Below are 27,119 nucleotides of genomic sequence, written 5' to 3' on the forward strand. Positions count from 1 at the left end.
GGGGTCTGAATACTTTCCGTACCCACTGTATATATAAAAAATTGTTTTAATTAAATCAGGTTAAAATTGGCAATTTTTCATTCTGATTTCAAAATCATAAGATCATTCACAAATTACACTTACACTATTTGCAAGATTGGGGTGAGAAAGAATTTTACCTTTTTTTAACCCTTTAAACTGATCAAAAGTGATAGTAAAAACATTTATAATGTTGCAAAAGATTAAAAATTTTAAATTGAAAAATTTTTAAAATGTGACTTACATTTTTTAGAAGATTAGAATAATTACTTAAATAAGTACATTTTAAAATATACATGAATAGAAAGGTTATTTTAAATTTAAATAATATTTCACAATATTACAGTTTCTTTATTACTAAAATTACTGTTACTGTATTTTTTATTTAATAAATTGATTTTAAAAAACTGACATCAATCTTTGGAACGCTAGAGCATTTTTAATATTCATACATATACAGTGATTAACAAATTTATTAGGCCACCACCCAGTGAAAAGGTTTGTGCCACAGGTGCCCTAAACTAACAGTATTGGTGATTACCAAAATAACTTTTTATGTTTCTGCAATGGTTAATCTCCCAGTATGCGTAAGCTCTTTAGTCACAATAGTATTTGTAACACTAAAATCTAATTACTGTTGATATCCATGAATTTTCACATTTACTGTTTTACTGGAAACGAAGAAAAAATATTAAAGCATTTTATACTTTTTTTTCAGATGCCCAATCACAGTCAATAAATACAGTCTAATAAATTTGTTAAGCACCGTGTGCATTTCAGGAATCTGTCAAAAATGTGTTTAAAGCTAAAAATGTTATTGTCATTTATTAAGCAAATAAAAAACTGAAACAACTACACATAACCCCAAAAAAAAAAAAAAAAAAGCTTGCATTCTTGCTGGCATTGTTTTTATTTACTTTTCCATGGTATCTGTTGCTATTGACTGTAAAAAAACTTTACTATTTTTTCTGCTTTTCTTGTAAAACAGTAAATTCAGAAATTCATGGATAACAACAATAATTATATTTTAGCATTAGAAACTACTGTGACTAAAGAGCTTACACATACTGGTGGATTAACCATTAATGAAACATAAAAAAATGATTTTGGTAATCACCAATACTGTTATGGTTTAGGGCAGCTGTGGCACAAACCTTACATTGGGTGGTAGTGGTCTAATAAATTGGTCAAGCACTGTAAATTGTTTTTTTCACAGCATATTTTAATGTATTCTTAGACAATGATTCCCTCAGAAGGGGATCGTTGTATTTGCTGGTCAATACCATCAAAAATAAATAAATTAATTAAAATAATAATGCAGAAATCCTTGCTCTAGAGTATTATGGCAGTACAGTGACAGATCAATGTTTAGGCTGGTTAGTCATGGTTTGCTACTGGTCTGAATCTGGTTGACAAAGGAAGGGTGGGGACACCGTCATACTATCATCCCATGCTGGAGAACAGCATCAAAAGCACTGACACCGTACCTCACTTCCTACCACATTGTCTGCTTTGACCTATTTAGACTAAAAACTCTATAATATTTAAAGTCTCTCACAGAAGGCACAACACGGTTAATAGCAAAAAACCCATACAAATCTTTTGTTTGTTTGTTTTTTGCTTCCCTTACAGTTGTTCAGTCAGCGATATGTAATTTAATTTAAATGTAATCTATGAATATGAAGGAGTAGGATGTAGAAAATATAATTAGCTTAGTATAAAACCAATAGACATCAATGGATAGTCCCCACCATGACATAAAAAAGCAAATGCGTGTGTGTGCTTCTTTCATATTCGTGTGGCTCTGCCATATGTGATAGCACACTGTGACACACCTGTCATGACTGTGAGCTCAAAGGTCTGTGGTGTATCGGAGTTTTTAATCTCAGCCGGCTCTCCTGCAGCGAGGTTAAATACAAAGGCCTGCTGCTGAGAGCAAACAGCAGGGGTCGCTAGACTATCAGCTGCCATACTGACCTCATTCTAGGTCAACCACTCTAGGTAACGAGTCCAACCCGGCTCAATGAAAGACAGCAGAAACTTCCTATCTTTAAACAACGTCCAGCATTATTTACTCCACATATTTACTCCTCTATTACTACTAAACAAGACACACCTTCCCTTGAGTGTTTATAATGTGAATCGAATTCAATATTCAAGGTTTAGTCATCAATGAAATTGAAAATGAGAGGAAACTCCAACTTGGCCTGAAAGAAACAGCTTCATCATAACCTATTAACTTTCCACATGTAAACCAATAAAGCTTGCAAATGTAGTCAGAATCTTGACATCCAAATGTTTATGGATAATGTCCTCACTTTGATCACATTATCTACAATTCTATTTCCCCATATGATTAAATTATGATTCAGCAGTTAATGCGTCATGGTGTATGCCACTGAAAATATCATCATTAGATAAACAAGGGAATAAATACAATTATGTTAAGTTAAAGACGACGCATTTTGTATGAGAAACCTGACTCCAGTAAAAAAAAAAATCTGAAAAGAGCAGCATCTTCATCCTCAGCTCCTGGTAATCCGTCGCAAAGACTGTTTCATTAAGCCTAGTGACCATCCCAGGCATCTTAGCAATGGACCTCAGTTGCTAGGCAACTGAGATACAGAGCGATCTGACAGCAATGAAATGTTCCACTCCTAAAATCAAGGATGGAGCTCACCAAAGGCAACTTTAGATGTGGGACCCCATACATCTGAAGAGTTCAGAGAGGGGACAGCTTCAGCACACTGCCTACCTCTGTAAATCGGGCCTAAAGAGACATTTACAGCCAGACAAGGAACATCAACACAAATCCAGGGTGGAGTCTATGTTTAAAAGCCATTTTAGATTGCAGTCTCTATTCGTCTTCCGGGAGCTCAGAACTTTACCTTATAGGGGGTCAGGGAGAGGGGGGATTAAGACACAGGAGACTGAAGGAGAATGTCAGCGATAGGAAAGAGAATAGTGCCAGTAACTTTAAGAGTGTGAAGCCTGCTGATATATATGTGCTAGAGACATCCATCGCCAGTTTACTGCAACCAGTCTTGGGGAGTAACTAGTTACATGTAATGGAATTACATAATTTATTTACAAAATAAATGTAACCGTAATCTATCTTTATAAAATTACGGTTGAACCACTGATGACACATGGACTATATTGTCGATGTTCTTGGTACCTTTCTGTGCCTTGATCGTGGTAGGACCCTTGCTGTCCATGGAGGGTCAGAAAGCTCTCGAATTTCATCAAAAATATCTTAATTTGCATTCCGAAGATGAACAAAGGTCTTACGGGTTTGGCACGACATGAGAGTGAGTAATTAATGACAGAATTTTAATTTTTTTGTGAACTATCCCTTTAAGTCAAGTCTATATCATTCTGTTAACAGTCATAGTTGAAATAACTAAATAACTAAATAAATATATCTGCATTGCATTTCATGAATAAAATACATTTATCTATTCTCCATAAAAATCAGTAAAATAATTAATCAAAATAAAAACTTTTTCAATTATACAACTAATATAACTCTAATAGCATCCTGCAACAAAGTTAACGTCAAATTATTTGGAGATTTCTTTTAAAATTCCCGAATATTACTGAATGTCTGAAGTCAGAAATCATGGAAATAATTGTAAGTATTTTATTCTACTAACAACTCTAGTTTTTAACAGGAAATAAATATATATGCTTATCATTTTGTGGGGAAAAAAACTCTATAAAATGTTCTATTCTCTATAAAACTCCATAAATTGAATTAGACTAAAGATGTCTCTTTTCAGGATTATATATCTTATATGACTCTACTGAGGAGGAAAAAACAAGATTTGTTGTCAATTTAACTACTAAATGTTTTCTAGATTATATTTTAATAATTTGCTTCAGAACAACGAGTTAATTTAGTATAATACAAGTACAATATAAAGGACATTTATACAATTCTAGGTCAACTTTTCTTTATAAAACCATGTTTAAATGTTATTCACACATTATAAATGGCTGCCTTTATATTTTAGGAAGAGAGTCACGTGGGGGATCATCATATTTGGTGGTCCATGACATTGAAAATTAAGTGAGCCAACCACAGCTGCAATAGCCAGTCTTCACTGTTTGTAACTTCAAGCACTCTCTTTCAATATCTCTGTTGATTTGTCCATCAGAAGACTGATCTGTTAATCTGTTAGGGGTCTATAAAGCAGCATGTATATATTTGAAGAAGTACAGGGGGAGCTCATTTAGTCTGTATCCCCAGAGAGAGGGCCATATGTGTGCCATTTACCCAACTCTGCCACATTTCTACAGGGGCAGGAAGGCCAGCAGGGAAATGGAAGTGCCACTGCAGGGGCCGTTTAAGAGTCTGTTATAACGCAACACAACAAGAATAATCAAGGTGTAATAGCGAGTCTCCCTGGGCAGAAAAGCTTCCTCTTAATGGAACATTCTAAAGAAGAACTGCAACATGTGAAAATGGACGCACTCTGCCTTACCGCAAAATAACACAGCGCTATGAAATTTGAATGAAACATGATCATTGATAAACCCACTAATGGTTCACACACTCCCACCCACAAACTTATCAGCACAGCTGTCTGATAGCAAGTAATGCTCTGTTACACTAGTAGACTAGTAATATTTTTTAGCAGTGCATACAGTGGGTGTTAGGCGTGCATTTGTTTCTCCTTTTCTCTTTTTACATATTTTCTCACCTTATTTTTTGACTCTTTTTGCCTTCTGCCTGTTTTGTTGGCCTTCAAAAGTGAGCTGGCCTCCTCTGGTGTGTCTTCAGCCTCTGTTGAGAAAGGAAGCCATGCAGTTAGAGTCCATGTGTTCTATATCCCAGGTGCAGCTCAAGGCCTTTTGTGTGCATGTGTGTGTGCGCGTGTGTGTGTGTGTGAGTGTGTGTGTGTGTGTGTGTGTGTGCTGGTCGAGGGGTTTAGAATGTCACACCTTTCCCAGACTGTTTGCACTGAGAAACATTCCAGACCTGACTGAAGTTTATCTTATGCGCCTATACAAAAGCCCAGGCTGCACTATCAGAACAAAAACAACTGAACAACACATTGATTGCTATGATTTTTATTTGTAAAGATACAGCCGTGTTTAAAATAACTTTTCAGAATACAAATCGGTCTTCCTGTATTTCCACCCCACCTTCCCTGTTTCTCTTCCTCTGTCTGTCTCTGTCAATATGATAAATGGGCCAATTACTTTGCTAGAGCAGCTCTGCAGCAGCAGGGAATTCCACTATTGTGAATCCCTTCCACACAGAACGTTCCAGCAACATTTAATCTCTCCACGACTCTTCTGTCTCAGTGGACAGCACCACCAAAATATTTAAACAGCATCAGGGTCCACCACAAGTTGGTAGGAACTGAGTCACCCTATTACTGTAATACTTTGTTTTTGAACTGAACGAACTCTCGCACGTAGTTTCACTGAAGGTGAAATGACTATGATAATGCAGGAATGAGGAACAAGAGGAGTAGCCTCACAATTTAATATAAAACACCAGTCACATATCCACCTACTCACAGGACAAAACCACCAGCTCAGTGCTTGTGTAAAGGCGTACTTAATTTTTCCTAAATGGTTTGGCTGCCTAATGTCTCTTGACAACAAAGAAAAATAATCATCTTAATAAATAACCATATGAAAACAATTTATGAATGATTTTGGTCTTGAATGTTTAATGGTGGTGAATATCACATAAATGACAGGGTGCTAATACTTAAACTTATTCAACTCATGCATAATTTTGATCCATAACCCTGCTGAAAAAAACATCTTTGAGCCATGATGTAATGGAAATAAATTATTCTTCAGTACTGTGATGTGTATCCGAATGAAACAGATTATCAAAAGCAAAAAATGTAGGCCGGGGACTTGGTTCAAATTCATTGGTTATTGATTGGATGGAGGGAGATCTGAATGCCAGCTTGCAGTCAATTGTAAGAAAGGACAGAGTTTAAGTGGACTAAATAATTGGAGAAGTCTGGCATATGTTACCAGAGAAATCAGAAATAAAAATTACAAGGTCACAATGAGATCAATGAATCCCATTTAGAAAATAGGTATGATTAATTTCCATTTCATGCCATCTTAAACTGGTTTGCTTGTCTTAGTTGGCCTGTTGGCCAGGTAGAGAGACCATCTTAAACCAGTAAAACCACCTTAACTATTTAAGACCCAAAAACAATCTCAGGCTTTTGTAAGAAGATTTCAAATGTTTTCAACTGTTGCTTGGCCAACCCCACCAACAGCATTACATTCAATGTTAGGCTAATTGTGTTCACAACCAATTTTACTTCTGTAATGTGGCACATTTCCTTAGCAACAGGATATTCAACAAGAAGGAATGTAGAGCAGACCTTGATTTTTTTCATTGTGAACTGGTGAATTGACTGAATTGTAAAAAGTGGGCTTACATTTAGATACTTCAATAAATGCACGTTTTTACAAATGCTTAGATATTTATCTATTGTTTAACAGTATCCAATAGTCTGCATTGCCTAAATTAGAAGTGATTTTGATGAAAGATTATAAAAACAAACATTCTTCAGGAAAATGCCTAAAGCACAATAAAGCCCAAGAATGTGCATTAAGAGGTCAATTTTTATGTCATGTTGACATTGCACCAAATTTAGATAAATCACACATGTGCTTCTCTGCAGAAACATGTATGTGTGTGTGTACAATGTGTGTCCAGTGGCACAAAGTGAAATGTCTGGTGAGTGGCGCTAAACGGTTAATGCTTTAGCTGGTTTCAGAGTTTAGCTCTCAACCCCAATTAGACACACTTGAACCAGCTAATCAAGCTCTTACTAGGCATTCTAAAAACTTCCCACCAGGTGTGTTGAGGCAAGTTGGAGCTAAACTCTGCAGGACACCGGCCCTCCAGGACCGAGTTTGGGCACCCCTGTATCTAGTAAAATAAATAAGCCTTTATTAATTGATAATCTGCACCTGCAAACAAACTTTATCTGAAAAGGAATAAAGGTTCATGGTGTTTTACTGCCACAAGTGTTCATTTCAGCTGGAAACTGCAATGAAATGCCTTTTGGAGTTTTACAACAATGAAGATAGAGTCCCATTTTTCCAGTGAGCCTATGTTGCAACATTCTCGCCAGGCCTCAGCAGACACTAGTCAGTTTCATAATTTATCCACTGACCCCAGATGGTACAGAGAGTGTGAGTCTGTGTGTGAGTGAAGAGAGAGACAGATTTATAATGCTTTTCTTCTCAAGACTCAAACCATGCCTATCACTCTGTTTCTAACGTCTGCCACACACTAGAGATTCAATCAGCACATCCTGCAGAGAGTCTCAAAAACCTCCCACGCAAATTTGACACAAGCTACCACCCTTCACATTTAAATATGAAATGTCTGTGACTCTGAAGTACTGCTCCATGGTTGGTTTCCTCTGGTGTCATGGGTGCCTTATCAGACTGTAAAAAACAGGCTGTTCTCATGTAAGACTCAGTCTTATAAACATAAGACTAGCCTTCCCTCACGTGTAATGAGTTAGAAAAGCTACAGGCAATTCTCCATGAATTTAGCAATAGGCTAACCTTCATACAATATTCAAATAGGTCATAAAACATTATAAGTCTAAATTAAAATTGATTTAGATAAAGGATGAGATCATTCATGATTATCAAGATGTGTGGTTTTTAATGAAACAGGAGCTTGTGTGTGTGTATAGTGGGTTCAGATGACTTCCTGCAGAATCAGCCACTTAGCCAAGAGCAACACCCAAGATTCCCAGAGTTAACAATATTCCAAACATCCGGGGCTGGATTCTCTACTTTCAACAAAGTCATGTGTATATACTACAATGTACTCACACATTTTCTAGATGGGAGTTCTTGGTGTCCCTTTATCAATAAATCCAAGGCTTTTCCCTCGCCATACCGCATTAATCACTTCAGAATCTTCAGTTTCACTGAAAACGTCAACTTCATATTACAAACCTTTATAGTTTTTGTATAAAGTAAACGTGTTAGATTTTTATTATAAAGTATATATTTGTATTGTTTTAATACATATATATATATCAAATTAATTTATTTGCATGATTTTTTTCCTGTAAGGAGGTTCACATAGTGAGATTTTGTCAGGTTTTTGTCCCCAATGTAGCACACACAGGCACACACTCATATAAAAACACGACAGCAAACAACTATCAGTTGTAGCCTGAAATAAGGTGGAGAAAAGATGCCTGGTGTGAGTATTAGTCAGAGAGGTTGAGCCTACAAACAGAGCATAAAGTCATTTTCTCCTTCATGAGAATCTCTCTCTCTGTCCACACATTCACTCACCGTCTCTCTTAGAATGGAGTAAAATGATGAAAGAGTTTGGCTATGCTTCTCAGGAAAGAGTGGAAAAATAATAAATGGAAGAAATTTAGTTTGGCTTTTAACAAAGACCTTTGTCTCTCACAGCTGTTCATACTTATACACACACCCGCACCAGTACACACGCCAGACAGCACCAGATCCACCCACTCTGAACAGTGAACTGGGGTTGCTCGTATATTATTCACATCTATTCAAGGGCCTCTCCACCCCCTATTCTTTCTCTTGGAACAAAAACACTTATCCATAGTAATTTTCTTATTCTTCACAAAATTACACATACTTCAGAAGAACATATCATAAACACAGGGCTCAGCAATAAAGATGACTCAGGGTCAGTGTTTGGAAAATATCACTAAACTAATTTTTTGGGTCATATACATGTTTTTATGTCTTCTATATATGTAATATAGAATAAATATAATCATATGTACAGAGACAATACTTTTTACATTTTCTAAGTTCACTATATCCCTAACAACCCAAGGAAACACTGAAAACATTATATATAATTAGATCTTAGAAGATATTTATACAGATATATGGAATATGTAGTATATAAAACAAAACAAAAACTTTAGATTAGGGAACACTATTCACTATTAATTAGTTGCTTATTAGTATGCATATTACTAGCATATCGGCTGTTTATTAGTACTTATAAAGCACATAGGCTATTAATGCCTTATACAGCATGGCCATATTCAAGATCCCTTAACCCTACCTAATACCTAAACATATCTACTATAACAGCTATTTACTATCAATATTCAGTAATTAGAAGTTTATTGGCCCCCATTTTATATTAGTGGCCTTCACTACTATGTACTTACATTTAAATTAATCATTTGGTACAATGCACTTACTGTGTATACATGTTTTACAATGTTCTTATATTTTAAAAATACCTGCATGTAATTACATCTGTATTGTAATTTATTTCTGTAATTACATTTATAATTACACTGTTGACCCATCTTAACCCACCCTTAAACCTACTTATACCACCAAACCTGTCCTTAACCTTACTCCTATCCCACCTCAATAGCAGCAAAACTATTTTGCAATGCAATATGAACAGAATAAGTACATTGTACTTATTTTTTATATAAGTGCATAGTAGTTTAGGCCACCTAATATAAAGTGGAACCAGTTTATTGAGGGAAAACACTTTATATTTGTGTTCCCATACACACGTGCACACACACACACACACACACACATACATACTAATAAATACATGGATAAATCAATTATTGTTTTAATTAAAACATTGGTTTTGTCAGTTTATTGAGGGAAAACACTTTATATTTGTGTTCCCATACACACGTGCACACACACACACACACACATACATACTAATAAATACATGGATAAATCAATTATTGTTTTAATTAAAACATTGGTTTTGTGTGATGTGAATTTTGATTATTTGAATGCGACTAATATAGCTTGATATAGTATGTACAATATGACATTTACTAGTCTTAAAATGATCATATTTTGCACCATTAACAATTTACAACATATATACACACACATATGTGTATGTGTGTGTGTTCTGGTATATGGTTTATGAGGAAATGTGTATAATGACATGGGTACTAAAATGTAAGCATGGTTTATGAGGACACTTCCTTTGTCCCCTTAAACCGAATGGCCTAAAAAACATACTAGTGGTTTTTGAAATTCAAACATTGCCAATAGTTTTCTGCAGGAGGTAGGTTTTAGGTGTAGGTTAGGATAAGCATAGGGGGATAGAATATACAGTATAAAAACCTTTACGCCTGTGGAGAGTCCCCATGAACCACAAATGGGAGAGAGTGAGAGAGAGAGAGAGAGAGAGAGAGAGAGAGAGAGAGAGAGAGTGTGTGTGTGTACGTGCAATATGTAGCTAATGCTTTGTGGTGTGGCAAGTAAAAAGTTTGGGCAGGGTAAGTACTAATCTAATGGCCTGACTATTAACGTATTAACTACTGATATCTTCATGATAAAGGTTCAACATTACATGAGATGTGTTTGTGATATCCAGACTGTCTTAATTAAAATAAAGAAAGACCCACCAAACCAGGAAGCATCAAGTATGACACATAAATTCAACATATATCTCCTCCATCCTGTGCCCTCTAACAAGGTACTACTAATGTGACTACATGCTCTAATAAGAATCATCCCATGCAGTGAACACTGTTTAATGTATGTGAACTATATGTGGAGTGCTAACCAGGCTCAGCCTGCCGTACTGTTGAGTGGAACCTTCCGCAAGAACTAACACTGTTCTAGAGTCATCATCACAATACTCTGGGGACTCCTGGGGGATTCCTCTCAAATATTCAACCCCCTCTCTCTTTCTCTGCCTTTTCTCCATCACTCTCTTCTCTCTCCAGCATCTTCTCCCTCCCCTCCCCCATGCTCTCCTCCACTTTCATCCCCCCATCTCCGGCAGCATTTACCCCAAACAGATGCTCGGTGCTCCTCATACGCACACCTGACCAAAAAAGGCATTTCTGCACTACATTACACCATGTAAATTACGAATCCCTGGTACGTGCGAACAAACACATCCTCTGGTGAAACACAAGCAAACATATTCATCCCTAGAGCAATTTAACACTGATTTAGACTGACACACATGCAACGGCTGTGGATAAGCCTTGCGTCCATGCAAGACTACTCAGATAGAACAAACACACCCATCCACACCGTAGAAAAAAACAGACAATAATCTAGTGCAGGTGTACACTGAAAACACAAGAAAACACACATATATGATAAAACAGTTGTATGATAATTTTGCCCCCCAAATAGTAACATATTTTATTTAGACAGCTTGCCCCACTGACACATCTTCATGCCTGTCTATCTGCACACACAAACCTCTGGTCTTTCTGATGGAAATGAGCTCATGAAAAGATTTTCCACTCACCTTTTCAATGTGTTTATAATCTTCAGTGACACAAGAGCTTTATGTAACAGTAGCACACATACACTCCTTGTTCTGACACTCTGGCACCCACACACACACACACACACACTCTCGCCGCCTGCTACACCACCCAAGCTGACAGCCTTCCTCTCGCTCCGCCCATCAACTAGTGGAATCGCTCAGGAAGCCAGCTGAAAGCCACTTCCTCTTGCTCCCAAACACTCACAAAGACATTGTTTAAAAAGAAAAACGAGATTATTTACCTGCTGCCTCCCCAGTCAGACCATTTCAATGGCTTTTAGTCAGTGCTGATGTGCAGAAGTGTGTTGTTTCTGCTCTCTGCTCTTTGGCTCCTGTGCATGCATATGCAGTTCACCACAGAGGTTCTTGCACCGAGCTGACAAGGAACACAGATACATTTCCACAACTGCCCCTCCCCCAAAGCATGTGTATGTGTGTCTAAAAGAAAGAGAGAAACCCTCCCTCTTAGAATCATTGTGCACTCTCTCACACACACACACACACACACAGCCCAAGCTCCTGTAATCAAAAGCTTAATCTTCAGTCTCACAATATTAGAGCGATAGATGATTAAAAAAGGAATTGCAACTGGCAACCCTTCAATAAACACACACATACACACGGTTGCAGTGGAGGTTGAGGTGATAAAGTGTTAGAGGATTACAAATGTGTGTGTAGCTGTTGTTAGTCTACATTTGGAAAGTAAAACAGTTACTCTGTCTGGTGTGTCTCTTGAGATCACTTAGGTTTGGCACTTTGGGATCCCAATAGGCTAATTGCAAGCTGAGCATTGCAGGTCACCATCATATGTTGTGTTTTGGATGCTGGTCTTCAGCGTTGGGATGCTGCTGTGCTGGTCACCAGGGTTCTTAACTAGCTTGATCTGCTTGGCTTCCTTGTTCAGCCAAAGTCAATGCTGGTTAATCAGACTATTCACCAGTGAACATGCTGGCCCTGCAGCTAGAATAGCATCAAACCAGTATTTTCTAGGTTAAACCAGCATAGAAATGCATAATGGTCTGAGCTGTTCCATTCTAATGGGAGCCTGCATTTGCCTCTGAGTAAAAATAAAATAAAATAAAATTCATATCTCACAACTCTATATCTCATTTATTGCATTGAAACATTATTTTTCATAATTGTGGGTATCTAGTGTCGGTATCTCACTTTTTTCTCTCCTTTTCTTTTATCTCACTCATTTATTTCTTAGTTTAAACCTTTTTTTTTCTTTGGAGCCATTATGTTTTTTTAATGTTTTTGAAAGAAGTCTCTTACCAAGATGGCAATATTATGAAATATTACAGTTTAAAATAATTGTATTCTATTTGAATACATTTTAAAATGTAATTTATTCCTTTGATGGCAAAGCTGAATTTTCAGCAGCCATTACTCCAGTCTTCAGTGTCACATGATCCTTTAGAAATCATTCTGATATGCTGATTTAAGAAACATTTCTTATTATTATCAATGTTGGAAACAGTTGTGCTGCTTAATCTTTTTGTGGGGATGTGCAGTATATTTTGATTCATGCTTTAAGAAAGACTAATTTTCAGTAGATGGATGGGTATAATAATTTAAAAACAAAATGTCAATTAAAAGTGCAGTGATTTTTGGTCAGCAGTTGTGAGAAGAGTAGAGCATTTGTTGGGCAGATCAGCTTTAGAGGAATATAATGGAATTAATTTATCAGTGATCTGATTACAGAGATTCATTATGTGTACTAATGGAATCATCTCATGGAGTTAACCCTTCGGATTACTCACTAAAACATAATTACATTAATACTCCCATCCATCAACATCATCACGAAAGGCTGCATTCAGTGAAATAACAAATTATTCTTTAGAGTTTAAGATGCATTTGAGACTGAGCGAGAATATGTGTATGTGTGTGAGAGTGCATGATTTCAATTCTAATTTGAGGCCATCTGGTGTCTCCAGTAGCTGCTGGCCTGCCCCACTGCCCCATGGGATTACCATGAGGATGTCAGTGAAGCCACTCTCACCCTGATCTCAACACAAAGATGGTAATCAATCATTTATACAGATGTTTTGTTTGTGCATTCAACAAAGGCTGAATTTGACATGAGTGCTTGTAATGTTCCTAGTGGACATATAGAAAGTAAAAACAGTAATAGTGTGAAATGATATTACAATTTCAAATAATTGTAATATATTTTAAAATGTAATTTATTCCTATGATGGCAAAGCTGAATTTTCAGCATCATTACTCCAGTTTTCAGTGTCACATGATCCTTCAGAAATCATTCTAATGTACTTATTTGCTGCTTGAGAAACATTTTGTTTTTATTATCAGCATCATAAATGTCTGTTGAGCAATTTAATGCATCCTTCCTGCATACATGCAGTAAAGAAAAATCGTACTGTCCCCAAAATTTTGAACGGGAATGTACTGTGTTTCTTTTGAAAAAGTAAAGTTTATTTGTCACTCATAAATCTAGTAGTGAAATATGCTCTTTGCAGATTGTCTACTTAGTCACATAAAATATTATAAGATATATAAACAATTATAATGATAATCTAAAAAGGTTATAAGACAGAACGAAAAAAGCATAATCACTGTAATTAAACTGCAATTATACCTTAACTATACAGAAACAACATTGCGTAATATTTTTTTGTCACATGATTGTCACATGATTAATAACTAGTACATAGTACAAAAGTGTCACAAAGATATTAGTCAATACAACAGATGACCCAGCATGATTCAACCAAAAACAAAGCAGAATTTGAATTATTATAACAGCTATTATAACAGCTTGATGACATATAGCTGTGCTCTGTTTATTGAGGAAGGTGCTGCATCCTCTGCTGCCTGTCTTCCCTCTGACTAAGACAGGAAGAAAGAAGAATAACAAGAGATGCCACAGAGAGATAAAGAAAATGATGGCTGGGAGGGAATGAGAGCGAGAGGGAGAGAGAGAAGGGACGGAAGGAGGGAGTGTGACGAAGAGGCTGATTAAATGGATTTCCCCTCTTGTTGCCATGGCAACAGTGGTAGTGGATGAATGATTTTCAGTACAGTCGGGTAGCTGTGAGGAATAAAGGAGGAATAAAAGGAGGACAGCACAGAGCAGCATTTTCTTCTGCCTGAAAATGTTCATTGTAATTGCTGCCGTCCACCCACAGTGGGACAGACAGCTGTACTAAGAGACTGTATAATTGTGGGTGAAAGATGCTGAGTAGTTTGGTTTTTTCTAAAGCTACCCACAAACACCGCTTACGCAAACAAAAAAAACCCCGCAAGATGATGCATTGATGTTTTGAATGCTCATACAGACAGCTCTTAAATGTCTGTGAGGAACAAAATTCACGGCACACCAAAAGCATAAGAAAAAGATAACATACTGCACATATTGATAGTTACCAGGGAGTCATATCTCTTTTGGAATAGACAAACCAACAAAGACAACAACTACAAGAGGCAAATTTGGCAAGTCATGTGACAAATATAAGTTGCATTATTATATTTTCCATATTAATAATAGTCATAATTTGTGACTGTAATACTTAACGGTTCTCTTAGTTCTTTCTTCACTTAAACAGCTTTACATCTACAAATAAATATACATTTTGATCTTGATTCATCTCAGTAGTCTAATAAAAGCTGTTTTATTTTACACTGAAGTGAGTCACCTCATGGGGGCTGACATATTGAGATCACATGACCAGCCGAATATTATGCACTTTATTTCACTATGAACTATGGATGTTTGTTACATACAGTTCAAACGTTTTGTTATAAACTTACAATAAAACAATCTTCTCAGAATTGCAAGTTTATATCTGACAACTGCTAACAAAGCTAACAGCTAGCTAACAATGTCAGAATTGTGAGATATAAACAATTATAAACAAGAATATTCTGTTTATATCTCAAAATTTCTGAGGTTAGATTTAAAAACTGAACATGGGTCTTTGAGAAGCGGCTTCAATAACATAAGTGTTATCATAAAACAGTGAAACTTTAAAAGAGTGACAAGAACAAAATATATATTTTGTTAAATTAGTAGTTTACTAAAGGGGAAGGTAAGAGGTGGACACCAAAGACAAACTAATATTTAATAGCGCCATCTAGTGGTTAACAGCAACAAATGCGGAGCCCACTGCATTTCTACCTGGAAAAGAAATGCTAATTTAGATAGAAAGTAAGTTTGACCATAACATATGATTGGGAGAAAAAGTAATTCATGAAACGTTGTGTTACTTTTTTTTATTTTTAAATTACTGATTTTTAACTGAGCAAAACTCTACTGGCCTACAGTGAAAGATGAAAAAAAAAACAGAAATAACAACAAACTAATACTAATACCACTAAGAAAGAGAAGAATTTCTAGTAACAAAAACACATCCAAAACAGAGAGAATTTTGATAATCTTCTTTTTGCCATGAATTAGACAGATTTTCAGTTCATTCTTCATCCCCTTAACCTTTAAATATTTACATCTAAATAAAGTGTTTACCTAAAGAACCATGTAGGTTAACTGTAAACATGGAGCATGGGCCATGTTTCAAAGTTACACTGAAAAATCATAGTAGTATACTAACATAATTGACCAAACTGCTTTTCAAAATCAATGCTTGGAAGAGCTCACAACAGCACACACTGAGGACAACACCACAATGCACATCTGCTGGCCAGAGCTCTGTCACTGCAAAGGGACAAAAAGACGATCTACCATGCGATGTTCTCTGAAAAATACTCTGATCTGAATTTTTTGCAGAATATGTAGCATGCATTACAAGACACGCTTTGTTAAAAACAACTACGTTTATAATCTATGTATCTATGTAATATTTATAGATTATAGTTTAGTTGATTTTAAGGAAGTGTGTTTTCTAATGCAATGTTTATTTTTTTAAATAAAAGTCTATGTATGCTTCTATAATGTTTCTTCTTTATATATGTTGCATATATTTTAATGTATCTTTTATGTCTCTTTCTCCTCTATGCTATTTAATAGCCCACAAAAGCAATTTGACAGTGGTTCACAAACTTCGGTATCAAGATTTATTCATTTTAAGACTTTCTTCATAATGTTTCAGAAATCTGAAACTGGTGGTATCTTACGTTGTAAAAAATAAAAAATAAATAAAAAGGTTCAAAAGGGTCCCATATTTTCCCAAAATAGTGAGTAAACATTGTGTTCAGAATAAAACCTAACACATCAAATACACTGATTCAAACCACACTTCTCCATTTTCATCATTCTGAACAAACGTTTATATAATACAAGATGATAAATAACAAACAAGAAAAGAAAAAGAGTTGTACTGCTTACCCCATATAACCAAAGAAATGAGAACGCTAAGGCCGATGACGCATCACGGGGGCGGGGCTAAGCACGTTCAGTTGCCGGGAACGCAAATAGCACGTGGCTTGTAGCCGGAGGCTGCGCCTGCATTGGTTCACGTTTTTCCGCACAGTTGAGTTGTAAGATGGCGGCGCGGTGGGGAACAGGCGAGGAGATGTTAAAAGCCTGTAATACTCAAATGTTCTCACCGGTGAATCTTGACGAGGTAAGAACAGCACATATTGATACTTAGAGAGTGTTGCGCCAGAATGAAATTGTTGACATTGATCACGGTGTCAAATATTCGAGGCAAATACGCGATGATGTGCAGGACTTTGTGACACGTGGATGGTGATGGTGATGGTGATGGTGAGATAGCTTTTACAGTTCTTCTTGCCACCTGTGAGTTTATTTAAGAAATGGTCGTAGGGAAAAAAAAGCATTTATCACTTTCCAAGTGTTGGACTTTCCAATTTCTTGCGTATCCATGCAGAAGTCGCATGTCAAGGTATGACTAACGTTACACAAGTTTGCTCCTAGCTGATGTTGCTATGCTTCTGCATTCTCGAGACCAGTGATTTAACTACATAGTCGTTTCTCTCTCTTTAGAAAATAAATATATAAAAAGTACAGTTTTGCATTTTGTGAGCCATAAATGCGTTGTTTTGGGTTTTAATATGATGGTGATGAATAATCTGTAACCAGGAGTGGTTAGCCGTTTAAATGTCAGATCTAAAGAAGGCTATTTTATTTTGACATTATTTATTAGTGATTCCCTAATACAGATATTCCTTTATTGGTCAGATGTGGCTTTCTGATTGCAGTTTGTTACATATTCCAGTGACTCTCACTCCCACGTGGTTCACTCATTTTAAGAATGAAACTACCTGCCTTTGTATTCATGCATGGTCGTTAATGTTACCTTGAACGTTTCACTCGGAAACTGCAATTGTTTTAGTAAGTTATATTAGGCCTGATAAAGTTAAAATGACATATCACGATTGGTATTTCAACAGATGGCATCTGTCACTTATATTATTTTTCACGCTAGCATTTTTAAATATTATTTCTGCTCTGTTCGGTTGCATTTATTGTCTTTTGCATTGTCGTGACTGAATAACAACGTCTGGCCGAAGTCGTTCATTGCGGTTTGCGTTGATTCGCTGTCCAGCACGTGGTGCAGGTATGAGTGGGCCAGTCGTGTTGGGCCGTGTGTATTTACTGACAGTAGCCTTTCATTCAGCCCGTGTTTAGTTTTTTAAACGCAATGGTTTATTATAATCAAACTGGCCTGATTATTCAACCAGGATCGCTTTTAGGAAAATAACACGCCGGATTTGTTGTAGCAAGGCGTGTTGTGATCTGCCGGTATTGGGTTTGCCCAGTAATGCACTGCGGCAGGATGACGCGATGTGCGCAACACGTGGTTGTAACTTAAATGAACGCATTTATTAACTGGACATGCTTGCATTTAGTATTTCTCGTATTTAACACTATTTCAAATTTAGTTAGTTTAGTTCTGTTAATAAATGATGCTGTGAACTGTATTAACACCAGAGCTGCTACTGGACAGGCCAGCAATTACAAGCCTCAAGACAGAGCGCATTGTTTGCTGTTGTGCAATGTCCTTTTTTTTAAATTTAGGAACATGGACTTGTTTACAGCCTCACCTAATGCAGACGCCACCTTGCAGTGATTTATGGTTTTAGACACATACATAAAAGTATTAATCTAAAATCTAAATATGAATACTTAATTTGTTCAACTTTAGCATCAGCAAGGCTGTCCAGTAATCTAATAGAACAATAATAATAGAAAGGTGCCTACAGTTTAAAGTTGAAATGTTTTTGCTGATTGGTCTGGTTTGCTGATGGCTCAAGCAAGACCAACCATTGCAAGTCTGCATGAAATAAAATGGACAATTCTTAATTCTAACAGCTTCTTTTTAATGCCAACTTTAACCTGTTTTTTCCTTCTCTTGCAGGTGGAAAGCTTCACTGCCAGCTGTCTGGAGTATCCTGGCCTTAACAATGGAGATGCTCTGGAGGCTTTACAAGGCTGCCTTGATCCTTCTATTTTGTCCATTTTTGAGGACAGCCCCACTGGAGACGTAAATAAAGCCTTTTATAAACTGGCAAAAGAAGTCTAGTTCATTGCATGAATTGCTTTGAGCATAATGTGTTGTTTTGTTGAGTGTCACTTGTTTTGATTTCACTCAGCAATGGCATTTATAAGTCGTTTCCTCAGTTTCAGGTTAAAAGTAATATTGATGAGGAAAGTGAAGCGACGCTGCTCACAGCTCTCACTGAAATACTTGACAATGTTGATGATGAAAACTTGTCCCCTTTTGACACTCTGCCGGATTCAGACCTGTTCTCAGGGCAGAAGGGTCAGGAACATTCACCAGTGAGTCTTCACCTGTCTAAGCATGTCAGGAATGCATTGGTTGTTTATTCATTTCATTTTGCAGGACAGCTCAATGAATTTTCAGATATCAATTTTCTTTTTTCCACTCTAGCTGAGAAAGTTCCTTGCACGTTCTCCTCCAGAGTCAATGATTCACACAAGACAATTTCCTGGGAAGGTATTTAAGTTCTTAAATCTTTCTTCATCAGTTTGAAAAACAACAAAATTATAACATATTATTAGATTTAATTTTTTATTAATTTTAGATGGCAGCATGACCGGTTCTAATTGGGGCTACATAATTTGGGATATTGTTATTAATATCATTAATGCTAATAATAATTTGATACTTTGTAAAGAAAATTTGTATTAGTTTAATTTTTGCCATTACTGTGTTTTACTGTAAAATAAAATTATTGGCTATAAAAAAATGGCTGTATAATACAATTAATTCCTTCAGTTTCAAATGTTGAACCATCTTGTATTTTGGGGAAAAACTGCATGGGGAAATAAAGCTTAACAACATCCAGTTTATAAGCACTTCTCATTACAAGTTTGTGAAAATGGCTGACGTGTTGTGTTCCCACATGCATAAGCCACCATAACTTCTTTTGATTCCTAACTTTATAGGCATAATGTAAGACATGTTACGTTTGAATTTTATAGAGTCTCCCACGAATGCAAAGAACGTCCCAGCAGAACAGTGAAGGAGAAGAGGAAGATGGAGACGCTAGTTTTTCGACCCCCATAGCCAATGTTGATTTGTCATCACTGGATGAATTTGACTGGTGCCTTCCTGTGTCCTTAGAGCAGGATGGAGAGAGTATGCCTGTTACGCTCAGTGATTTAGTAAAACACATGCACCCTTACTGCATGACATTATGTGTGGAAGGAGAAGGACAAGAGCATCTTCTGCCTGAGAGGGGCCTTGTGCTAGAAGTGCTTGATCAAGGAGAGCATGGAGAGCCCATCCTAGCAATCCCAGATCTCACCATCCCTCTTTCTCACACAAACTCCGCAGAAGGTGAACAAAGAGTCCCGGAGAATGGCATAGACAAGCCAGAAGCAAATCCTGAAGATAGTGCTGAAAAAGTCCCACCTCCTTCTGAAGTAGCTTCTGTGGAGGAGGAGAAAGAGGTTGTCAAGGTACGTAAAGGGAAAAAGAAAAGTAAACATCTTGAAGCCCCTTTGGTTGAACAGAGAGTTTTGAGAAGCTCAAGCGTTAAAGAAGAGCCCCAGAAGAAATGCCCGGAAGAACAAAAGAAGAAAAAGGTGACTTTCTCATCTGAGCTCTCATCAGCAGAGCCCAAAAACGCTAAACTTGATCGTCCTACAGAGTTGATGACCCTTAAAACGCAGATTGAGAAGGAGCATATCACAACCCCTCAAGCTGAAGCAAAAATCACTGACTTGCAGCCAGAGAACAAACCTCTTGAAAAGTCTGTGGAGGAAGAACCCTCAAAACAAGGACCTGTTGGTGAACAACCTGCTGTTTGTCAGCCCAATGAAACTAAACCCAAACCTCTCAGTTTACAGCAATACCGTCTCCTCCGCCAGCAGAAGAAACCAGATCCGGTGGACAAAACGGAGGATTACAGCACTAAATGGCCCAAGTTGCCTGAACCGCCCAAGGAGCTTCCCCCAATACCCTGCCTGCCAGACTCCAATCCCAAAGATCCACGTAAAACCATACATACTCCTGTTAAAAAAGACCTTGCACCTGAAATCATGCCCGCATGGCACCCGAGAGGCCCCGCTGCTCCCGACCCTTAAAACGCAGATTGAGAAGGAGCATATCACAACCCCTCAAGCTGAAGCAAAAATCACTGACTCGCAGCCAGAGAACAAACCTCTTGAAAAGTCTGTGGAGGAAGAACCCTCAAAACAAGGACCTGTTGGTGAACAACCTGCTGTTTGTCAGCCCAATGAAACTAAACCCAAACCTCTCAGTTTACAGCAATACCGTCTCCTCCGCCAGCAGAAGAAACCAGATCCGGTGGACAAAACGGAGGATTACAGCACTAAATGGCCCAAGTTGCCTGAACCGCCCAAGGAGCTTCCCCCAATACCCTGCCTGCCAGACTCCAATCCCAAAGATCCACGTAAAACCATACATACTCCTGTTAAAAAAGACCTTGCACCTGAAATCATGCCCGCATGGCACCCGAGAGGCCCCGCTGCTCCACCAACGCCTGAAGCCTTGCTCACCCCACCGGCTTCACTGATGGCTTCCTCTAAGAAACCTGCAACTTCTAAACCACCTTCTGATACATCTAAAAGTTCACCTCAATCAGTCCACCCCTCACCCCAGAAACTACCTGCTCTCATCAGTGTGCCACAAAACACTATTCATACCAAGTCCTCTGCCCCCATCCGACATGTGGCTGAAGTGGCCCCTGAAAGGACTGTTTCATTATCAGTGTCTACTACATCTGGAGGCCCTCAAGGTCTCAATGCACAGAGTCATAAGGAATGTTTACATGGGATCCCCAATGCTGCTCCATCCAAAGCTCCCTCAAGGCCTCAGATGATCACTACACAAGTTGAGAGCTCAAACTCTAGCTCTCATGAACCTAGTGCTGCTGTGCCTGCAAAGAGAGAGACCAAGCAGGTTGTTTTGGCCCCTGTGTCTGATCAAGCCAAAAACACCCTGCCAACTAATTCTAAAAAGCTGACCTCACGGTCACAGCCTCATGTTGCACCAATAGCTGCTCAGCCGTTTTTCTCGGCTCAAGTTCAGGCCAGAGTTGTTGAACTGGCAGAGCAGATGAGGATGGCTTCCTCTGAGATCCCCAAACTGAAGAACACCACAGTTGAGCTGATTGAGTCTTTCACAAGTGAAATTGGTGAGCGTTTGTTCATATGTTGTTAGGTAATAATTTCTGTGGAGTGGTTTATAATAAACTTTTTCTTTTAGGTATTGAAGCTGCTGATCTTACAAGCCTCCTGGAGCAGTTTGAGGAGTCTCAGTGTAAGTGATATTATCTCTGAGCTCTTACTCTGAAAGTAAGTGTTTACCAATGAGGGTTGTTAAAATCATGCTACAAGTCAAGCTGACTATGTGAAGGATGTTAATGCTGAGCACAGCAGAGCTTTCTTTGGAAACGAGTGCCCTCTTAATGAACATGAACACCCATACTGCCATCTTTAGAATGCAGACCATTCGTTTGTAAGCAACTAGGCCAACTTTTGAACTTGGAAAAAGTTGGCATTCCTGGGATGAAAGCGTTTGTGTCCATGTTGCCAGGTCAAGCACAGATTGCAAGTACAGAATTCACAATTAAACATGACTTAGTGATTAGATTAAACTTATCACAAAACAAACATCTTATATTGACATAAGTGTTCGGTTCAAATGAGGTAAAGGTTTGTTTCCTTTTCTTAGTGATATTCTGTGTTTAACCTGAATGGTTATTGTTTTACGTATTTTACAACAACTGCCCAAGTCACATAGAACATTACTAAAGTTATGCAGATTGAATATATTTTTGGTCATTCCAATAGGAATGTGTGATCAGGATCAGTAGTGTCCCTTGAGGGCAAATAATTTTCCCCACAGAATTTGCTAATTTTCAAGTTGGTCACGTGAATTCGCCATGCTGACCAACTGATAATTGATTGATGAAGTGATGTCAGTATGAGCTGTGCTTTATACAAGCTATGCTATTAATAATAGACAGTTAGTTTTGCTTGTATCACCACACCTGAAGATTAGGGTCTGTTCCTTTAAGAGAGGGCGTGGCTTCAGTGAAAACAGCTGCTATGTGCTCATGCTCATTGAACTGCTGGAATTCTGCCCTGTTAACAAAACCATTTTAAAACCAGTTGGCTGTCTTTGTCTGTAGATATGCTGGGTCGGAAAACTGACGGTGTATCCATTAAGCAAGCATTTATCTTTAGTCTGCTGCTTCTCAGCTGTTGAGTGGGCAAATGTAGTGCATTTTTGTAGAGTATCACAATACATTATGCTGCTTGTGGCCGTGTTCTGCTAGATGCTGGACAGTGATTGTTTCAGTTATTTTAAGGGTCTGTCCCATCTTACTCTCCTGTATTTGGTCATTCACAACCCTACTTTTTCTTTCCAGCCAAAGAAGAGCAGAGTGTACCGGAGGTCTGTGGTAGAGCAGCCGCTGTAGGAAACTCCAGGTGAGTATCATGAGGCAAAGTGATGGAGTTACCCTACAGCCCTTGTGCTGCTCTCGCACCAAACTCAATGTTTGTGTGTGTGGCCATAGGCCACTTTTCACCAAGACCTACCGAAACAAATGAAGTCCCCCATCATGGCTTCAGAATGTAAAGGTGGATGGAGACAAACATAAGCGTAGCTTGTGTTAGTCTGAGCGATGTTTTAACAACATTAGTAATTCAGTGCTTTTGACATTGTTGCCACTGTTGATTGTATTTATTTATTTTTTTGTTTTGAATTCAGTTATGAGCAGGTGGAGACTAAGGCCGTGGAGAAAACCCGCAACCATGACCTGGGAAGCACTGCAGGTATGGTGTTTTTATTGTGTGTGTGTTTGTTTTTAAATAAATTAATGTTTTGTGCATGTATACATTTTTATTCTTCAAAACTACATGGTATATGTTGTTGTTGTTGTTGTTTTTTTTTGGGGGGGGGGTATATAAATTAAATACATATACACTACTGTTCAAAAGTTTGATGTCTGTAAGATTTTCAATATGTTTTTGAAAAGTCTCTTAATGAATCCTTTTTTTGTTTGAATGAATTTAAAAAAAAAAGTGTTATGAAATATTATTTCTAATAACTTTTCTTTTAATATTTTCTCATTTTGTATTCCATTGCTCCAGTCTTCAGAGTCACATGATCCTTCAGTAAACATTCTAATATGCTGATTTGGTGCTCAAAAAACAATTATTTTTTTAATAAATGTTGATAACAGTTGTGCTGCTTATTATTTTTGTTGAAACCATGATACATTTTACTTTTGAGGATTATTTGGTGAATAGAAAGGTCAAAAGGACAGCATTTATTTAAAAAAGAAAAATCTTGCTCTCCCCAAACGTTTGAACGGTAGTGTACATATAGCTTGTTCATTTAAAATAAATGGCACATGGTTTGACTTATGTAATGCAAACTAATTCATTCATTTAAATGCACATCAATTTTGAGGCCACTGTATATCAAAATTGGTGTTTTAAGCCTTTATCATTTCTTTGAATAAAAGTAAACTCCATTCAAATGACTCTTCCCATAGGTCTTACACCTCCTGCCACTCCCCCACACCAGGTGTGGAAGCCTATTGCACCAGTTTCACTACTGGGGAAAACCAAGAAGTCAGAGGTCCTTAAACCAACTCCTAACAAGACCATTCAGATAGAGGCAAGACCAATACCTTCAAATAAGATGCGCAGCAAGCCTCGTGCTCCTACTTCTACTGGACAGACTCAGCCTTTCTCCCTTGACCACGACTACTGCCTCCCTCCAAAAGAACCCTGTCAAAATGAAGTTGGCAGTCGGTGGAATGTCAAACAACAGCCTAGCATTGTTATCAAGACCGTTGAGCTGCCGCCCAACAAGCCAGCCCAGAGCAGCATCTCCAAAGCAGTTACAGAGGGAACCCAGAGAAATCTCAACCTCAGTCAACCTTCTGCAGATAGGTGTACATTAAATAGCTCTGCTTTGGAGACTCCGGACACCTCTCCAAACAGACCTGACTCTGAAAGCTCTTTACTGGGTGAAGCAAAATGCAACCAGCAGAAATTTGTGAACTACTCTGAGCGTTCCTCCAGACAGTACCAGCAGGACAGAGGCCACTCGAAGCGAAGATACAGAGCCCGATCCTCTAGTAGCTCAGAATCCAGCTCCGAGTCCTCAAGATCACGTTCACCACCTAGGAAAAGGTCAGCTTTGATGTGGTTATACACATTTATAATGATTAGAAAGGAATGTTGAAAGCACATCATTCTAGAGGATTTTGCCAAACGTGTATTTTTACATTTTACAGATACAGGTCTCGTCTCTCAAGCAGCAGATCAAGTTCATCATCTCGGTCTCGTTCCCGATCCAGCTCAAGGTCATTTTCCCCACCCCGCCGGCGACGGTATTCATATTCAAGTTCACACTCTGGATCCTGGAGCCGCAGCCGCTCTCGATCCAGATCCCGCTCCTCTGACATCGGGCATAGGCGTTGGAAAAGTCATAGAAGGTGGCCACATGTTTCAGTGTAACATAGTATCTTTGAGATACTATTACAGTTTCTATTAATGTTTTGAATTTGATTGTTTTTATTTTCCATTTTCATTTGAAAGTTTTAGTAGATATGTTGTTCATATTTTTTTAATTTGTTTATTTTAGTTAAGACATCAAGTTAAAAACTTAAAATTAAAATGAGAACACTTACTTTGGCAACTAGCTGAAATCAAGTTTACTTGTAGATTATATTTTATTTCAAATAACATGTTTTTTTATGGTTATGTTTTAGTTTACTATAATAATCCTAATATGTTTTGATTTGATTTTATTGATAGCCCTGATCAAAGATCTGGTTACTGGTGTTCACAAAATTCCAATGAGGATTCAAAAACACACAAGGAGAAAGCAATTGTGAGTATTTCAATCAAGAAAGATGTGTCCTTTGGACTTTTATCAAAGGCACCTTGGTGATTTCTAACATCATAATTGAAATGGTGTGTAGGAGGAGCGGAGAATTGTTTATGTTGGACGAATTCGTGGAAGCATGACTTGTAAAGAGCTGAAGGAACGCTTCTCATTCTTCGGAGAGATTGAGGAGTGCACTGTGCACTTTAGAGAAAATGGGTATGGCTTTTTTAATTGTATTTAGTTGGTATATTGTTTAAACTAAAAAAAGAATGTTACTAACACTCTTGTTATTTCAGGGACAACTATGGCTTTCTTACATACTACAACATGAAGGATGCGTTTGACGCTATTGAGAATGGAAGCAAGCTGAGAGAGCAGAATGAGCTTCCATTTGACCTGTGCTTTGGAGGCAGGAGACAGTTCTGCAAGACCAGTTATGCTGATCTTGGTGAGCTTAGCATCATGTCTTTTTTTCTTTAACCCTTAAATGCTTTAATGTTTTGCCAACACTACTACATATCCAGGTCTTTAGTGACCCGGACCTATATATCCAGCATGGATGGATCTGCTCTGCAGTAAAGCCATTCAAACCACTTCAATTTTTGCTGATGATATTCGTTTGTTTTATAATGGCCTACGGTAATTATGAGTGAAACATCACGTCATCATTGTGTATCAGTGCCACCTCGAGGAATAAAGGTGCATTGCACATATTGAGTCATCAGATATGTAAACATGGTTGTGCAGGAAAAATATACTTACACATTTACATACCTTGGGTCTCTAGAACCCTATACACCTTTTTACAAAAAATTTATCTGAAAACCGGAATTTTTTTTTTCTTAATTTTTTTATAATGAATAGATTGAGGAATACTAAGAAAGTAAAAGTTTAAAACATGAAAGGGGGAGAGGGTAGGGAATGATGTTCCCGGTCGCTAAAGACACGAGGTATGCATTTAATATATAATATTTATATATTTATAAATGTATATTTTTTGCAACTGAACTTTTTATGCTATTCAGGGTGTCGTGTTCTCAGGTGATAAATGAAACCAGTCTCACTAAATTTCTTCAGCAACGTGTAGCCTCTCCATTTCTGATTCAGATTTTACATATTGCTATTCTAGCATCAGTTTTGGTCACAGTTAAGTGCATCAACACTGCTGACATATTTACATGTTGTAACTTTAGGGCAATAGTTGATGTTTCTGCCATATATTTCCGGTTGGTGAAATTTTCGTGCATCACTAATTTAGTCTCTGAAAATGTTCCTGTCAAAGACTCCAGATGCTAGTTTGTTTTTGGTTTCTTTCAGATTCAAACCGGGAGTACGATCCACAGCCTACAAAAGGCAAATTTGATGCACTAGACTTCGACACTTTACTCAAACAGGCTCAGAAGAACCTGAAAAGGTAACGATTAGTTAAGCCACAGGAGAGAAGACCGATTACCTCTGAGCAAAATGCTGCCCCACACTTCCAGAGTTGCCTCTCAATTACTGTTTTGGGT

General features: G+C 37.7%; 2 protein-coding genes across 3 annotated transcripts in view; one reads left to right on the forward strand and one right to left on the reverse strand.

Moving 5' to 3' along the window:
- The window catches only part of LOC107569409 (guanine nucleotide-binding protein G(I)/G(S)/G(O) subunit gamma-2-like), a 14,470-nt gene extending 2,762 nt beyond the window's left edge, over positions 1-11,708 (reverse strand). Inside the window, exons 1-2 of one of the 2 annotated variants that reach the window (XM_016255503.1) lie at positions 11,563-11,708; positions 4,725-4,807 (exon numbers count right to left, since the gene is read on the reverse strand). The gene's annotated coding sequence lies outside the window, so the exon portion shown is untranslated. Of the gene's footprint in view, positions 1-4,724; positions 4,808-11,299; positions 11,443-11,562 lie in introns of those variants that run through there. The other variant, XM_016255502.1, reaches the window with a different exon arrangement.
- Positions 11,709-16,726: 5,018 nt separating this feature from the next.
- Positions 16,727-27,049, forward strand: LOC107569410 (peroxisome proliferator-activated receptor gamma coactivator-related protein 1-like). Its single transcript, XM_016255504.1, has 15 exons — positions 16,727-16,863; positions 18,622-18,747; positions 18,885-19,043; positions 19,156-19,221; positions 19,710-20,793; positions 21,215-21,889; positions 21,961-22,014; positions 23,129-23,189; positions 23,473-23,537; positions 24,263-24,908; positions 25,013-25,213; positions 25,536-25,611; positions 25,703-25,824; positions 25,905-26,056; positions 26,926-27,049. Exons 1-15 carry the CDS (start codon positions 16,783-16,785, stop codon positions 27,024-27,026), a joined length of 3,669 nt encoding a protein of 1,222 aa, XP_016110990.1. The 5' UTR covers positions 16,727-16,782; the 3' UTR covers positions 27,027-27,049.
- The last annotated feature ends 70 nt before the right edge of the window (positions 27,050-27,119 follow it).

This window comes from Sinocyclocheilus grahami, unplaced genomic scaffold (assembly GCF_001515645.1).
Source record: "Sinocyclocheilus grahami isolate Dianchi unplaced genomic scaffold, SAMN03320097.WGS_v1.1 scaffold1343.1, whole genome shotgun sequence".
Classification (NCBI taxonomy): Eukaryota; Metazoa; Chordata; class Actinopteri; order Cypriniformes; family Cyprinidae; genus Sinocyclocheilus; species Sinocyclocheilus grahami.

Excerpts from the sequence above, each read along its gene's own strand:
- LOC107569410 (XM_016255504.1), top strand. The coding sequence starts at position 16,783 with ATGGCGGCGCGGTGGGGAACAGGCGAGGAGATGTTAAAAGCCTGTAAT. Across the intron at positions 18,748-18,884 it reads AGGACAGCCCCACTGGAGAC|TTTCAGGTTAAAAGTAATAT; the intron begins GTAAATAAAGCC and ends TCGTTTCCTCAG. Across the intron at positions 24,909-25,012 it reads CGTTCACCACCTAGGAAAAG|ATACAGGTCTCGTCTCTCAA; the intron begins GTCAGCTTTGAT and ends TACATTTTACAG.